The 13,659-nt window shown below is 55.9% G+C and overlaps 2 protein-coding genes across 4 annotated transcripts; both read left to right on the forward strand.

Moving 5' to 3' along the window:
- The first annotated feature begins 1,059 nt into the window (after window positions 1-1,059).
- On the forward strand, window positions 1,060-6,827 carry HOXB8 (homeobox B8). 3 transcript variants are annotated; one of them, XM_045044098.1, is made up of 4 exons: window positions 1,060-1,550; window positions 3,781-4,007; window positions 4,288-4,759; window positions 5,656-6,827. In XM_045044098.1, exons 3-4 carry the CDS (start codon window positions 4,336-4,338, stop codon window positions 5,961-5,963), a joined length of 732 nt encoding a protein of 243 aa, XP_044900033.1. In that variant the 5' UTR covers window positions 1,060-1,550; window positions 3,781-4,007; window positions 4,288-4,335; the 3' UTR covers window positions 5,964-6,827. The 3 variants fall into 3 exon arrangements, with proteins under 3 accessions (XP_044900033.1, XP_011287485.3, XP_044900034.1); XM_011289183.4 differs by lacking the exons at window positions 1,060-1,550; window positions 3,781-4,007 and having other exon boundaries at window positions 4,040-4,759; XM_045044099.1 differs by lacking the exons at window positions 1,060-1,550; window positions 3,781-4,007 and having other exon boundaries at window positions 4,040-4,759; window positions 5,659-6,827.
- A 1,305-nt stretch (window positions 6,828-8,132) lies between these two features.
- Window positions 8,133-11,562, forward strand: HOXB7 (homeobox B7). The gene is made up of 2 exons (XM_003996745.5): window positions 8,133-8,661; window positions 10,722-11,562. The coding sequence occupies exons 1-2, from the start codon at window positions 8,262-8,264 to the stop codon at window positions 10,973-10,975; spliced, it is 654 nt and encodes a 217-aa protein (XP_003996794.1). The 5' UTR covers window positions 8,133-8,261; the 3' UTR covers window positions 10,976-11,562.
- The last annotated feature ends 2,097 nt before the right edge of the window (window positions 11,563-13,659 follow it).

Consider the following 13,659-nt stretch of genomic DNA (forward strand, 5'->3'; position numbering starts at 1 on the left):
TCATGAGCCATTTCCTGATTTCCGATGCCTTGTCTCTCGCCTGCTCTCGTTTCCCTCCCCCTTTTCTGCTAATAATGAAAGTTTCTCCCGCAGGTCGCCTCGGCGGCTGCAGGCGGCTGCATCTCGGGAGAAACTGGCCGAGCCGGTGGCGGCGGCGCCTTTTCTCAGGACGGCCGCTAGATGGCACCCTTGCTCCACGCGAAAATCCCCGGTGCGGCGGCGGCTGCGGACTCTGGCGGCGGCACCGCGCACCTTGGTCGGCCCTCAATCTATGAACTGAGCGCTACCAAAAGTCATGAATAATTTGCGCGTAATAAAAATATAGGGTTCATTATGGCCGTTTCCCCCATTTTATAGATTTCAGATATAGTGTGTTTCTCCCCCCCCCCTCCCCCGCCCTTCCCCTCAAATGGTCAATTTTCTGAATTTCCCCCAGGAGGAGGTCTCAGCGCTTCTCACCCAGTTTCTGTGGTCGGTAGGGGAACCAATGCCTGAAAACGGGCAGTAGCAGTAGTAACGATAATAATAATAATAATAATAATAATAATAATAGGGAAATGGGCAAAATAAAAGGGGAGAACTGGTTGGGAAAAATGAGATTTTCTGGGAGGGGAGCTAGAGGAATGTCTAGCCGGATGCGGGTGAGCAGGTCAGGTGAAAGGGGCGAGCGGGTAGAAGAGGGTCGGATGAAGAGGAAGCTGCCCCCAGACGGGATCAGCAGGAGAGGGAACCGGGTGAGCCAGCCCAGGGTTTGGGGGTTGCAATGTGGGGGAGAAATGGATCCTTGGCGTTGGTGGGGATTCGTCGGTGCCCAAAGCCGGCGGGGCGGCTCAGCACGGACGGACGGAGGCTTCAGAGCCTTTGTGCGCGTCCGGGGCTGGGCGCTCGCCGGGGGATCCAGGCGCGGGGCAGGGGCTCCCCAGAACGGCGAGGCGCGGGAGGTCTCGTATATTTTCTCGGCTGCTCTGCGCGCCCCAAGTTGGGCCGCCCAAAAAGTGTGCGTTTTCCGGCTGGATGTGGGGGCGGGCACGGCGGCGTGAAGCAGGAGCTCGGTTCTCCGAGGTCGGTCCGTGGCTTCCAGGTGAGCGCTCCGGATCCGTGCGGCCCTGCTCCTGGCAAACCTCGGGGACAAGGGTCCTTCCGAAATTTAGCAGCTGGAGGCTTGGACTGGGGGTAATTTTCCTTCTGAGACCCACGAGCTGTCTGTCCATAACCCTTCTGATTCCAAATCTCCCATTTCTTCCTGGCCCAGCCTGATGCGTGTCCCCCAATCCGGACAAACCTGGCTGAGAAATAGACACCCCCCCCCCTTCCTTAAAATTAGCCTCGCCGCGGTCTCTCTTCTCTTCCCCCAAGACCGGGTGCAGAGAGACCAGCGGAGTTTCTCAACTTGAGTTTCTCTAATAAATCTGCGCTCCGTTGGGTGTTTATAAATTATCTCCTCGCTCTTTCTTGTTTTTTCTTATAATAGAAACATTTTCCTTCCATCAGGAATTTCTGGCACGGTGTAGGGATGATTTAGAACAAGTCATTGAATTTCTACCTCACCGGTGAGTCCTCAAATCATGACCATAAAATCCCCCGCACTTGATAAAAATGTTCTCTTCGGCAACAACTTAACTCTGCCTTCTGCTGCCTCACCGCCCCCCTCAGCCTTGCACTGAAAATCCAAGACCCTGGTTCTCTCCCCTCCTTTTCTCCTTTCTCTCTCTCCCTTTCAGCCCCTCTCCCATTCTCCTGATTCACTTTTAAAGGACCAAGGGGCCCTACTGGTAGTTTCCCCTTGGCAAAAGCTGATGGTTTCATTTTTGCAAAGGTTAGGGTAAATGGGATCCCCCAAAAGCACCCTTCCCAAAGCAAAGCACTCTGGTGAATAAACAATGGCTCGACTGTGTTTGTAAAGCCTCTAACCTTTGTTGTTAGAATTTTTCTTTCTGTCTGTCTCTCCCTCCCTTCTTCCTTTCCTTTCCTTGGCCAGTGAGCTGATTCAGGAGGCCGTTGGTTGGGACCCTGGGACTGGGGCCTTCTAAAACCAGGCCACCATCCCCAGCAGGCCAGTAGGCTGGGAAAGGCTAAGGCAGGAGAGAGTGGCACCCACTCAGCTCGGCCCTGTATGCTGTGCCTCTGGAGCCCCAGGTCCTCAGGTCTGTGGAGAGAGTTGGGTTTAACTACTACAGGCTCCCCAAGGGGAAAGGAGAGAAAATGGGGAGCTCTGTGGCCTTGCTGCATCCAAATCCCCTCTATCCCAAGGTCGGTTTAGGCAGTGACCATGGCTCAAAGGATGCTGAAAGCCGCAAGGTGCCCCTGCCCCACACATACAGTCTTGCAGCCCCTACCTAGAGCAGAGGAGAGGACAGCACAGGAACGGGACATCAAGACCAAGCACGTGGGCCTTGGTGGGCGCCCAGCAGCGGCCACCACGGCCCTTCCCTCCCTTTGATGTGCTGATGGGCGTGGTGATGCCCGCTCACCCTAGGGTGCTGCAGAAGGTGCCTGGGAAGGCTAGGAGCCAACTGAGCTTGGTTAGTTAAGGTCCCAAGGCCTGGGTGCAGGAGTGGGACAGCCCAACCTGGTGTCATCCTGCTAGTAACACCAGGCCCCTCTCCCATCACACAAAGATGGTCCCCCAAGGCACGGACTAGAGTCAGTGCCCCCCTCCCCATCCCAGCACTGCTCTCCAGGTCAAGAGGGTTGTGCAGAACTGCAGAACTGGCCTTTGCAGGGCGAATTTTGCTTTCTGCTTCACCAGTGCCCATTAACCAGAAAGTTTCTTTCCCCCCTCCTGGTCCCTTCTCATGTCTTCCGGGACCCCTGCTCTAAAGAAAATCCTTGCTTGTTTGTTTAATGAGGGAAAGTTGGTGAGTGGCCTGGATGGGGCAGAGAGGAGGTGGTGTGGGGAGGGGGGGGGGCTCCAGAAAGGGGATGGGGGCAGGTGCTGGCCACAGCTGAAGGAGGCGAAAATCTCGGAAAAGTCACCGTTTGCGCCGAAAAAAAAAACCCCATAATCGTTCTCATTTCGGCTTCGTCACCCCCACCGCGCTGCAGTCGGGCGGTGGGGCGATCGAAGCTGCAGTTTTATAGCTGTAGAGGAAAGAACTCGTAAAATGCTAACAGCTTTTATGCGCTGCGGCATAAACAACAACAGACTCCGGCTTTATTGCGTTTTATAGTTTGTTAAAGAGTTTACAGCCGTTTTTTGGGGGCCGGTTACCCAGCCAATTCCCTCCACACGATAGTTAAACCTTTATCAATAATAAGGAAATTGATCATTAAAGCCTTAAATATGACTACCTCGTTTGTTTGAAAATATGTTTAGGAGAGGAAGCTGTATGATTTGATAACTTGTATTAAAATACCAATTACATTTATAGGACCTTTTAAAACTCGGCGCAATTAAACCGTGTTCTTTTACATTTTTCCGAAGCGACCCTGACATTTAAAAAGACTCCAACTGCCTCGTTAAAATCGCGAAATTAACAGCGTGCCTCCGCCTGGCGCGCTGTGTATGTGTGTGTGCGTGTTTTTTTCCGTGACTCCCCCACATCAGTCTTTGGGGGTGGTCTGCGAAGGTATTTGATTTGTTGTGAGGCGAGAGATATCTCATTAATGTAGGTAGTTAAACAGATTTAATCCGTATTCATTCTCTCTCTCACCCCCTCTCCCTCTCCCCCTCTCTCCCCCTCTCCCCCTCGCTCTCCCTGGGTGTTTTTTTTTTTCCCCTCCTTTTTTTTTTTTTTTTTTTCCGCGCCCTCCTCACTCCCTGGCGCTCTCTCGCTCTAGCTCTCTCTCGCGCTCGCTCTCTCTCGCTCGCACCCTCGCTCTGCGTTCTGTCCGGGAGGAGTACGGAGAAGCCAATAGGATGCGGGGTCTCTAATGGATGCAAATGATCATGAAAAGACAGTGCAAAATATGAAACAACTCATTTGCAGGGAAGTAAATCACCGAAAACTGTTTATGAACTGGCATCCCTTCTTCGAAATGTAAAGCGAGGACCTCTTTAAGTGGCGGTATATTTTTGTTTGGGGGGTGGGGGGTGGGGGGAGGGCGAGCGAGCCGCGGCTGCCATGCAAGCTTAGACTTTTGGAGGCTTCGCTGCCCTTTTCTATTCCTGGAAATCACAAAAAGTGCGGCGGCTTCGAGATCTTCTTCGCCTTTTCTTTCTTTTCTTTTTTCCCCCTCCTCCCTTTCCCTCTCCTTTCCTGGCGAGGGTGACTAGGAGCCGGCGAATCCGCGTTTTTTTTCTCTCTCTCTCCCTCCCTTTCCCCCTCCCCACCCCCTCCCCAACAGCCCCCAACTACAGCCGCCGCCGCCGCCGCCGCCTCAAAATTCAATAAAATGAGCTCTTATTTCGTCAACTCACTGTTCTCCAAATACAAAACCGGGGAGTCCCTGCGCCCCAATTATTATGACTGCGGCTTCGCCCAGGACCTGGGCGGCCGACCCACCGTGGTGTACGGTCCCAGCAGCGGGGGCAGCTTCCAGCACCCGTCGCAAATCCAGGAGTTCTACCACGGGCCGTCGTCGCTGTCCACCGCTCCCTACCAGCAGAACCCGTGCGCCGTGGCGTGCCACGGGGACCCGGGCAACTTCTACGGCTACGACCCGCTGCAGCGACAGAGCCTGTTCGGTGCGCAGGATCCAGACCTGGTGCAGTACGCCGACTGCAAGCTCGCCGCCGCCAGCGGCCTGGGCGAGGAGGCCGAGGGTTCAGAGCAGAGCCCGTCGCCCACACAGCTCTTCCCCTGGATGCGCCCGCAAGGTGAGCTCGCGGCGGGGACGGCCGGGGCGGAAGGGAGACCGGAGGGCCCGACGCCCGGGCAGGGGGCCGGGAAGGCCGGGAGCATTTCCTGAAGCTCCTGGAAGACGTGCCTGCTGCGTTCCGATCGCCTCCCGTTTCTTTCCTCCTCCCTTCCTCCCTTCCTTCTTTCCTTCCTTCTTTCCTTCCTCCTTTCCTTCCTCCCTCCTTTCCTCCCTCCCTCTCTCCCTCCCTCCCTTCCTTCCTTCCTCCCTCCCTTGCTTCCTTCCTTTCTTTTTTGTTTCCCTTGAAAGGGGGTCGCTAAGCGACATTTCCTGAATCCATAAACCCCTCACCCTGCCTTACTTTTCTTCTTCTCATCCTTTTTTTCCCCTTTTAGTGTTTTATGGGGGTAGTGGAGAGAGGGTGGTGGGAGTGGGGGCGCTCAACTTTTGCACTTCTCAATTGCTTTATAGTTTAATTACCCTGAAGAAACTTTTCTTCTGGGGCAGAGGCTCTGGGGGCTTTTCAAGGTGGGTCCATTCCTCCCCATCCTGGCTTTTTAAATTCTTATATCCTCCTCCCCCCCCCCCCCCCCTTCACATCCTTCCTTCTAAAGTTTATGGCACTTTTAATAGATTTGAACCACCCCTACCCAACTCTGGTGCTCCTTACCAGGGGAGGGGGCTCCCCCTTTCTGGCTCCCTTAGATGCAGTGGTGTCTGACCCCCCTCCCCCCCCCTCCCCTCGCTCCTCTGACCGCGGCCTCCCAGCGCCCCCGCCCCTGAGCGGGGTAGAAGGTCCCTTGCCCTTATTATACTGGTCTCCTAGGCTGGTTCACGAATCTTCCAACCTTCTCCATCTCTGCCCCCTCCCCCAACCTCCCCTCCCCCCTGTCTCGCCCTTTCCCCCATTCCCAGCAGCCGCCGGACGCAGGCGAGGCCGACAGACCTACAGCCGCTACCAGACCCTGGAGCTGGAGAAGGAGTTCCTATTTAATCCCTATCTGACTCGCAAGCGGCGGATCGAGGTATCGCATGCGCTGGGACTGACAGAGAGACAGGTCAAAATCTGGTTCCAGAACCGGAGGATGAAGTGGAAAAAAGAGAACAACAAAGACAAGTTCCCCAGCAGCAAATGCGAGCAGGAGGAGCTGGAGAAACAGAAGCTGGAGCGGGCCCCGGAGGCGGCGGACGAGGGCGACGCGCAGAAGGGCGACAAGAAGTAGGCTCCAGCTGGGACTGCCAGGGCCGCGGCTGCCCTCCGTCCGCGGGTCCCCCGACCACGCCGCCGTCGCCCGCCCCCGCCCGAGAGAGCTCTGGCCCCGCGAGCGGGGCCGGGAGCCTGGCCTCCCGCCGCAGCGTCCCCCGCCGCGCCAGTCCCCGCTAGTGGTAGTATCTCGTAATAGCTTCTGTGTGTGAGCTACCGTGGATCTCCTTCCCTTCTCTTGGGGGCCGGGGGAGGGGAAAGAAAAGGATTTTAAGCAAGGACTCCCTCGCCCTGCGAGGGTGAGCGGCTGCGGCCTGGCTGAGCCCCCCACGCCCCCGCCCCGTGTAAAAAGCCTCCTTGTGCAATGGTCTTTTTTCCTTTGAACGTGCTTCTTTGTAATGACCGAGGTACCGATTTCTGCTAAGTTCTCCCAACAACATGAAACTGCCTATTCACGCCGTAATTCTTTCTGTCTCCCTCCCCTTCTCTCTTCTCTTCTCTCTCTCTCTCTCTCTCTCTCTCTCTCTCTCTCTCGTCCTCATTTCCCCCTCCCAACCCCTCTCTCCCCGCTGCCCTCCCTAGCTCGCTGGCTTTCTCTCTTGCTTCTCTCTTTTCCTCCCAACACCCCCGCCCCCTTTGGTTTGGCAATTTCGTCTTAAGTGTTTCTCAAAAGAGGTTACTTTAGTTAGCATGCGCGCTGTGGGCAATTGTTAAAAGTGTTCTTAGGTTTACTGTGAAGAGAATGTATCCTGTATCCGTGAATTGCTTTATTGGGGGGTGGGAGGGCTAATTATATATTTTGTTGTTCCTCTATACTTTGTTCTGTTGTCTGCGCCTGAAAAGGGCGGAAGAGTTACAATAAAGTTTACAAGCGAGAACCCGAGACTGGCCCGGCCCGCGCTCCTCATTTGCCCCCGGCGCCTTGCAGAGCTGGGGGGGGAGCCGGTCACCGGGCTCCTGCGCCCTCCAGGCCAGGCAGCCCAGAGGAGGGGGCGGGGGCTGGAGGCAGGTGGTGCGAGTCCCTTGGCCCAGGGGCGCAGGGGGTGAGGGAGGCGGCTGCGCCTGATTGGAGGAGAGAGGAACGGGGGAGGGGAGCCCAGAGAAACCCCCTCCCTTCGTGTTCTGAGGCTGTCTGCCCGAGACCCAGGCGCCCAGGCCAAGCTGGAGAGATGCGCCCGGTTGGTGGCTCTATCCCTCGCCACCTCCCCTTTTGTTTCTGTGGGCCCTCTCCTGTCTCCAGTGTGTGCATGGGGGGGGGGGGGGTGGCTGGTAAAAGTGGAGCGCAGGGCCGTTGAACAAGCTTATATATTTATTCCCTCCCTCCCACTGGGTTTGGGGGGGGGGGGAGGAGGAGGAGAGGGGAGATGCTCTTCCCCACCTCTCCCTCTCCAAGAGTTGGCCACCTTCGCCCAGCTCCGAGGTCGTGGCTCGCCGCCTTCCTTCCTTCGCTGCCTCTGCTTCTCCGGCAGCCACGCTCGACTGAGGCATCCGCCTCCCGGAACCAGGAGAGCAGCATACCCAGGCCGCCCTCCTCCCTTCCTTTCTCTTCCCACCCACCCCACCCCCTTCCTTTTTTATTTTCAAACCTTTTTTTTTTTTTTTTTTTTTTTTTTTTTTAAGCCAACAGAAACCGCAGTATCCAACGCCTGTGGGCTGGATCCCGCGCCTGTAGGAGCACCCACGAAGCCTCACTCCATCCCTGCCCGTATGTCCGGGGGCACCCAGAGAGAGCCAGGAAGCCAGGCTCACCTCCGCTCCTCACCTCGGGAGAACAGGACCAAGTTCCCCCAAAGGCCCAGCCAGGCTGAATTGGCCCAGATTAATAAAGACCTGCCCTGCCCCCACCCACCCACCCAGTTGCGGGCAGTCCCTGCATTTGTTTCTCGCTGGGTAACCGGCTGGGGAGGTGGGTGTATGGGGGGGGGGGTGACAACACGGATCGCTCCGAGGTTATTTATTTTCCCTTCTACTCAATCCCTTCCTCCCCAAATCTCGCCTGCAAGCTGCCTCCAGCCCAAGGGGGTCGGCAGCGGCCCTTGAGCCCCCAGCCCCAATCCACAGAGCTTGGCTTTCCCATTCATTATTGATCATATTTTATAAATCCAACGCCACACAATTTTTTCCACATTACCGGGAGCCGTGGGGAGGCCGCCCGGCCATTGGCGGAGGGCACGTCACGTGGGCGGGGTCACGTGGTCCGGAGAGGAAAAAGGGGGTCCTTTTTGGTGTAAATCTGGACTCTAATTCTGTAATATATCAAGGAATCTCGTAAAACCGACACTAAAACGTCCCTGCCTACAAATCATCCGGCCAAATTATGAGTTCATTGTATTATGCGAATGCTTTATTTTCTAAATATCCAGCCGCAAGTTCGGTTTTCGCTACCGGAGCCTTCCCTGAACAAACTTCTTGCGCGTTTGCTTCCAACCCCCAGCGCCCGGGCTATGGAGCGGGTTCGGGCGCTTCCTTCGCCGCCTCGATGCAGGGCTTGTACCCCGGCGGGGGGGGCATGGCGGGCCAGAGTGCAGCCGGCGTCTACGCGGCCGGCTACGGGCTCGAGCCGAGTTCCTTCAACATGCACTGCGCGCCCTTTGAGCAGAACCTCTCCGGGGTGTGTCCCGGCGACTCCGCCAAGGCGGCGGGCGCCAAGGAGCAGAGGGACTCGGACTTGGCGGCCGAGAGTAACTTCCGGATCTACCCCTGGATGCGAAGCTCAGGTAACGCCGCGCACCGAGCCATCCCGAGCCGCAGTGGCCTGGGCACATTCCCCGGAAGGCGCCCCCTTCCTGGCCGAGTGCCCCTTTCCGCGTCCAGAATGCTCCGGTAGGAGGTCGGCCGTGGGGGGCACGCGGCAGCCCCTCGGCCGCAGCCCGGCGCGCCGCCCCCACCCCCATTTTTTGATCGGTGCTCTCAGGCTCGTTCTGCTCCCCTGGCGGATCTCTCTCCGCCGACGCCGTGGCGCTCCGAGCCCCCGCCCGCCCCCCACCTTTCCTCCCGGCCTTTTAGCTTTAAATATTTATCAGCCGCGCCGGCACGGGCTGGAGACGAGGCCGTTTGTCTTGTGGAGGAAGGCTGGGGTTTGCAGAGAATAGCCATTAGGGTCTCCCCCCTCCCTTCTCCCTTCCCCCGCCGGGGATCTCAGCTCTGGGTGTGTCCCCCAGCCCCAGCTTGGAGGTCTGGGGGAGGGGGCCGCAGCGCTCAGCAATTCTCCCCTCCCCCTTCCTTCCCAGCCAACCCCGCTCCCCCATTATTCCCTTCTGGACAATTAGAGGTGGGCTCTAGAGGCTTGGCGGGAGGAGGGGGTATGAGAAGAGATGAAGATCCAGCCAGGGACACAGAGCCAGAGAGGCAGGTGGAGACAGGGGGGCTGAGACCAAGAGAGACGAGGCTCCTGACCCCCCAGTGAACTTGGGAAGGGGGAAGCAGAGCTAGAGAAAGGGTGAGCAGCCTCACAGGAGTACAGCTGGCTTCCTCAGGTGCCCCCTCCTAGGGTTCCTAAGTGCCTCTGGAGAAGTGGCCAGCAAGTTTGCAGGTATCATTCCAGAAGGGTGAATGTCCTCTTAGGAGAGGGTCTCCATAGAGCTAAATCAGAAGCTAGAGAGTGCAGGCCACTGAAGAGGCTACTGCAGGAGCCCCCAGAGAGTAGAGTCTCCTGACTAGCCCGAACCAGACATCTTTCTTAATGCTTTCCTGGTCTCAGGGCCCAACCCCAAGGTTCAGAAGGCCCAAGACTTGTGGTCAGAGGCTCCTAATCCAGCCAGAAGCAGCCCAGCTCCTACACCATCCATATTGGCGGTCACTGTCCCCGTTATCTGCTCCATACTTCAACTGCCTTTCCAGTTGATTTATCAAAGCCCAAATTTTTCTGCTCGTAAACATTTCACGTTGGCTTTTATCTGACTTGAAATTAGGGCCCCTAGTCCCTCCTCCCACATCTACTTCCCAGGAGGGCTGGCATCGGCACCGCCCCCAGTGCAGCCTCCCCCAAGCCTCCTCGGGGTTTTGGCCCAACCTGGAAAGCTCTCCTCTGGCCTTCAGCCCCCACCACCCTGATACTCCACGTCCCGCCCCCCAAACCAGGCTGCTGTCTCCCCTGTGCCTTCCTTCCTGGAGGCCCAAACATTGATTTGGAGAACTGGGTCGTCTGGGCAGGTGGGCAGGCAGGACAGCCTGGCCCTGTCTGAACCTCAGCCACTCACTGGAAAATGGTCATCAGAGGGCAACTGCTCTCAGGCCAACTCTGAGCTCCAAGGAAATCTGCAAATTCTCACCTCCACCTCATACCCAAACAGGCTGTGTGTGTGTGTGTGTGTGTGTGTGTGTGTGTGTGTAAGAGAGAGAGAGAGAGAAAGAGAGAGACTGGGTCTATAAGGCTCCTTTGTTTCCTTTTCTTTTTGGGAAAAGCACTCAGGTCAGGCCTAGAGCCCCACTCCAGGGTCACTTCTATGGTTTCCATTGCCCCATTGCCCTAAAGACATCAGAGTCACTATCCAAAAAGGGAGGCTTGGGGTCCTTGGTCCCAGGGGTGATGGGAGGATTAACCTTCCCTCGTCCCACAAGAGCCAGCAGGCTAAATCTTTCATCCAGAAGCCTGAGGCTGGAGGACTTTCTGGGTGGAAAGTGGGGATGTTTGCCTCAGGAGGCCTGTGGAAAAGCCTGCACACGCTGGGGGTATGGAAAATAAGAATCTGGCTTAGTGGAGAAATGGGCTCTCCCAACCACTTCTCGTGGCTTCTCCTACATGCACTGATTATTCTCCTTTAAATATTATGTGCAGGGACTGACCGAAAGCGAGGGCGCCAGACCTACACCCGCTACCAGACCCTGGAACTGGAGAAGGAGTTTCACTACAATCGCTACCTGACCCGCCGGAGGCGCATCGAGATCGCGCACGCGCTCTGCCTCACCGAAAGACAGATCAAGATCTGGTTCCAGAACCGGCGCATGAAATGGAAAAAGGAGAACAAGACGGCGGGTGCTGGGGCCACAGGCCAGGACAAGGCCGAGGTGGAGGAGGACGAGGAAGAGTGAGAGCCGGAGAAAGGGCAGAGGAAGAGAGCTGAGACAGGGAGAGAGGTGAAGCCCAGCTCTGAGAACTGATCCAGGAAACTCAAATTAAATCGGGAGGGGGAAAACTATTTAAATAGTGGAAAGCAGTTGAAAAGTTTTTAAGGAGAGAAGGTGAAATTTTGGTTTCTTAACACTGAAAAAAAAAAATACTACCTATAGAAACGTCCGTCGGGTTTGTTTTGTACGATATGAGGACATCATCTACCTGTTCTGTAGCTTTCTGGGATTTGCCGCCCCTTTTCTATGTCGCTATTGTAAGGTCTTTGTAAAATCTTGCTGTTTTGTAAACGCCTTTCTTTGACGCTGTCTTTGTGGTCTGTGGGTCTGGACTTACAGTGTGTGGTTTCCGTCCTCCTGAGCCCCCCTGACTTCCCAGTAGCGGCACTGAAGGGGCCTTAGGGAGCCCCATGGACCCACCGACTAGCTCAAGTGTCCCCTCTGTGCACCTGGCCTGCCCGATGCTCCTTGTTCCCATGAGCCCCCGTGATCCTCTTTACGTTGTATGTGTACCTGAAGGATGGAGAAATAAAACACAATTTAAAAATGAACAGATGCCTTATTTTCTGTGTTTCCCTAGAACCAGGGGTGGGGGACAGAGAGGGTCAGGCTTATGCATCCCAGAGCCTCTTGGCTTCAACTTCTGCTGTTAGTCGTTTCTTTCTGTGCTTGGGGTCGGCTCTCTTTCCTCCTCCTTGCTCTGGGGGCTACTAGCCAGCGAACCCTGATATCACACACACATCCCCCTTACACACTCTGACATACACAAATGCACGGATGACACACATTCACAGGCTGACATCACACATACAGAAATATATACATCGCCACACACAGTCGCCAATAAACACCCCTACTCGTACGTTCATAAATAAACATACAGGCATCCACACATCCCAACTCGACCCGGGGAACGGACGCATTCACGTTCACACACACTCACGAGTAAACACACATTCACACTCACTCACAGAAACATTTATGCATACCAACGTACATTCACACCCTGGCTTATAAACACGGATTCACATTCGCCCCCCAAGGAAGCACATCCACGAGCCCGCACGCCCAGTCGCACACGTTCGCAAAACAAAACGCCCACAGTTACGGGAACTCTTCCTCGTCCAGGCCTTCAGACCAGGCTGGGCCCCAAACGCAGAGCTGAAATCCAAAGTGTTAGGCCCCATAGGAAGGAAGAGTGGAAGGAAAGGGAAGGTGACCCCCCCCAGATCCCCTCCCGCTTCCTGGGCGGCGTTGAGCAGAAGCCGGGACGGCGACCAGAGACGCACGGCCGGCCCAAGGCGGCCTCCAAAGCCAGGGCGCTCCGGGCTTCCCGCTCACTAGGCACACATTTTCTGCAAGACCTGTTCGGTTCTTTTATTTCCACTTCTTTTGCTTTCGTGCATTTTAATTTCTCTCATCTAAATTAACACAGCGATCCGAATAATTCTTTAAAATGGTGGAGAATGAGCCCTGAGAACGCGAACCTGAGCGGGGCAGGTTTACCCGGCTAGTGTGGCCGCAGCCGGGCCGCTCCGAGCCGGCCGGGCCGCTCCGAGCCGGCCGCGCCTCCCGCCGCAGCTCCGCCGGCTTCCTCCGCGCCTTGCTACCCGCGGTCCGCGCGGCCGGCAACCTGGAATCTTCTCCGGAGTAGAGAGAAAGAGAAAAAAGAGAAAAAAAACATGTGTGGGGGGATGTAATTTCGTTTCCTGCATCTGGGCGCTGGTAGCTCAATTCAAAATACAGGAGTATTTCAGGGGACCTGGGAAACACGGGGTGGATTTTGTTGGTTGTTGGTGGTGTTTGTTTGTTTGTTTGTTTGTTTTCCTCCAAAACACCCCTTGATTGAGGAACGTAAACCTGGAAGACGGCGCCTAGGCATCTAGACCTGTGGAGCTGAGGTTTAGAATTTATTCGATTATAAGCCTTGGATCCTTTAAATGTAAAGAACAGGTATGGGGACAGAGGTGGGGGGGGGGAACCAGTTTGGAAGGGAAGCACATTTTAGGAGGATCTGTTTAATTTGAATTTGTAAGCAAAAGTCCCCTGGACCTGCAGTTTCCCCCATTAATGACCGCAGAACCCCCTGAGAGCACACAGAGCTGTCATTGGGAACCTGGGTGTGCGGGCATTTGGGCGCGAGAGGCAGGGATCCGGCTTCATCGTCTTCTAATTTCTGGGGTGCAGAGGCGAGAATCTGGCTGCTAGACTGTCTGCCTTGGCCTCTATCAGGACTACCTTTCTTCCCCGGGCAAAAACTAGGCCCTGGGGGATCTAGGGCCCCCACACCCGCAATGCCACAAGCCTCACAGGTGGGGGTCTTGCCATCTAGAGGGCTGGGAATGAGGGGGGGCATCCAGAAGGGGAGAGGGGGCACTGAAGCTTTCATTTTGCCCTGATGCAAGTGGCAATTCTGGATCCCTGCCGCTGCTCCCGACTCACCCCAAAACTATCTTAGAATGGCCCCCGTGTGGAGGATTTGGGGTGAATTCTTACTAGAAGAGGGGGCAGAGCTCCTGTGAGAATAGGGAGGTTCTGGAAAGAATCCCCTTCCCAGATGGACCCTTGTGGCTCCTCTGCCTGATTCCCTGCACCCCAAATCTCACCCCTTCTCATACTGGGGTTTCCCCAAATAGCGAGAAGGAGAA

The sequence above is a fragment of the Felis catus genome, chromosome E1 (genome assembly GCF_018350175.1).
Source record: "Felis catus isolate Fca126 chromosome E1, F.catus_Fca126_mat1.0, whole genome shotgun sequence".
In the NCBI taxonomy this organism is placed as follows: Eukaryota; Metazoa; Chordata; class Mammalia; order Carnivora; family Felidae; genus Felis; species Felis catus.

Bases quoted from the DNA above. Each gene is read 5' to 3' on its own strand.
- HOXB8 (XM_045044098.1), top strand. From the start codon at position 4,336: ATGAGCTCTTATTTCGTCAACTCACTGTTCTCCAAATACAAAACCGGG. The intron at 4,760-5,655 runs GTGAGCTCGCGG...CCCCATTCCCAG, and splicing joins CCCCTGGATGCGCCCGCAAG to CAGCCGCCGGACGCAGGCGA.
- HOXB7 (XM_003996745.5), top strand. From the start codon at position 8,262: ATGAGTTCATTGTATTATGCGAATGCTTTATTTTCTAAATATCCAGCC. The intron at 8,662-10,721 runs GTAACGCCGCGC...TATTATGTGCAG, and splicing joins CCCCTGGATGCGAAGCTCAG to GGACTGACCGAAAGCGAGGG.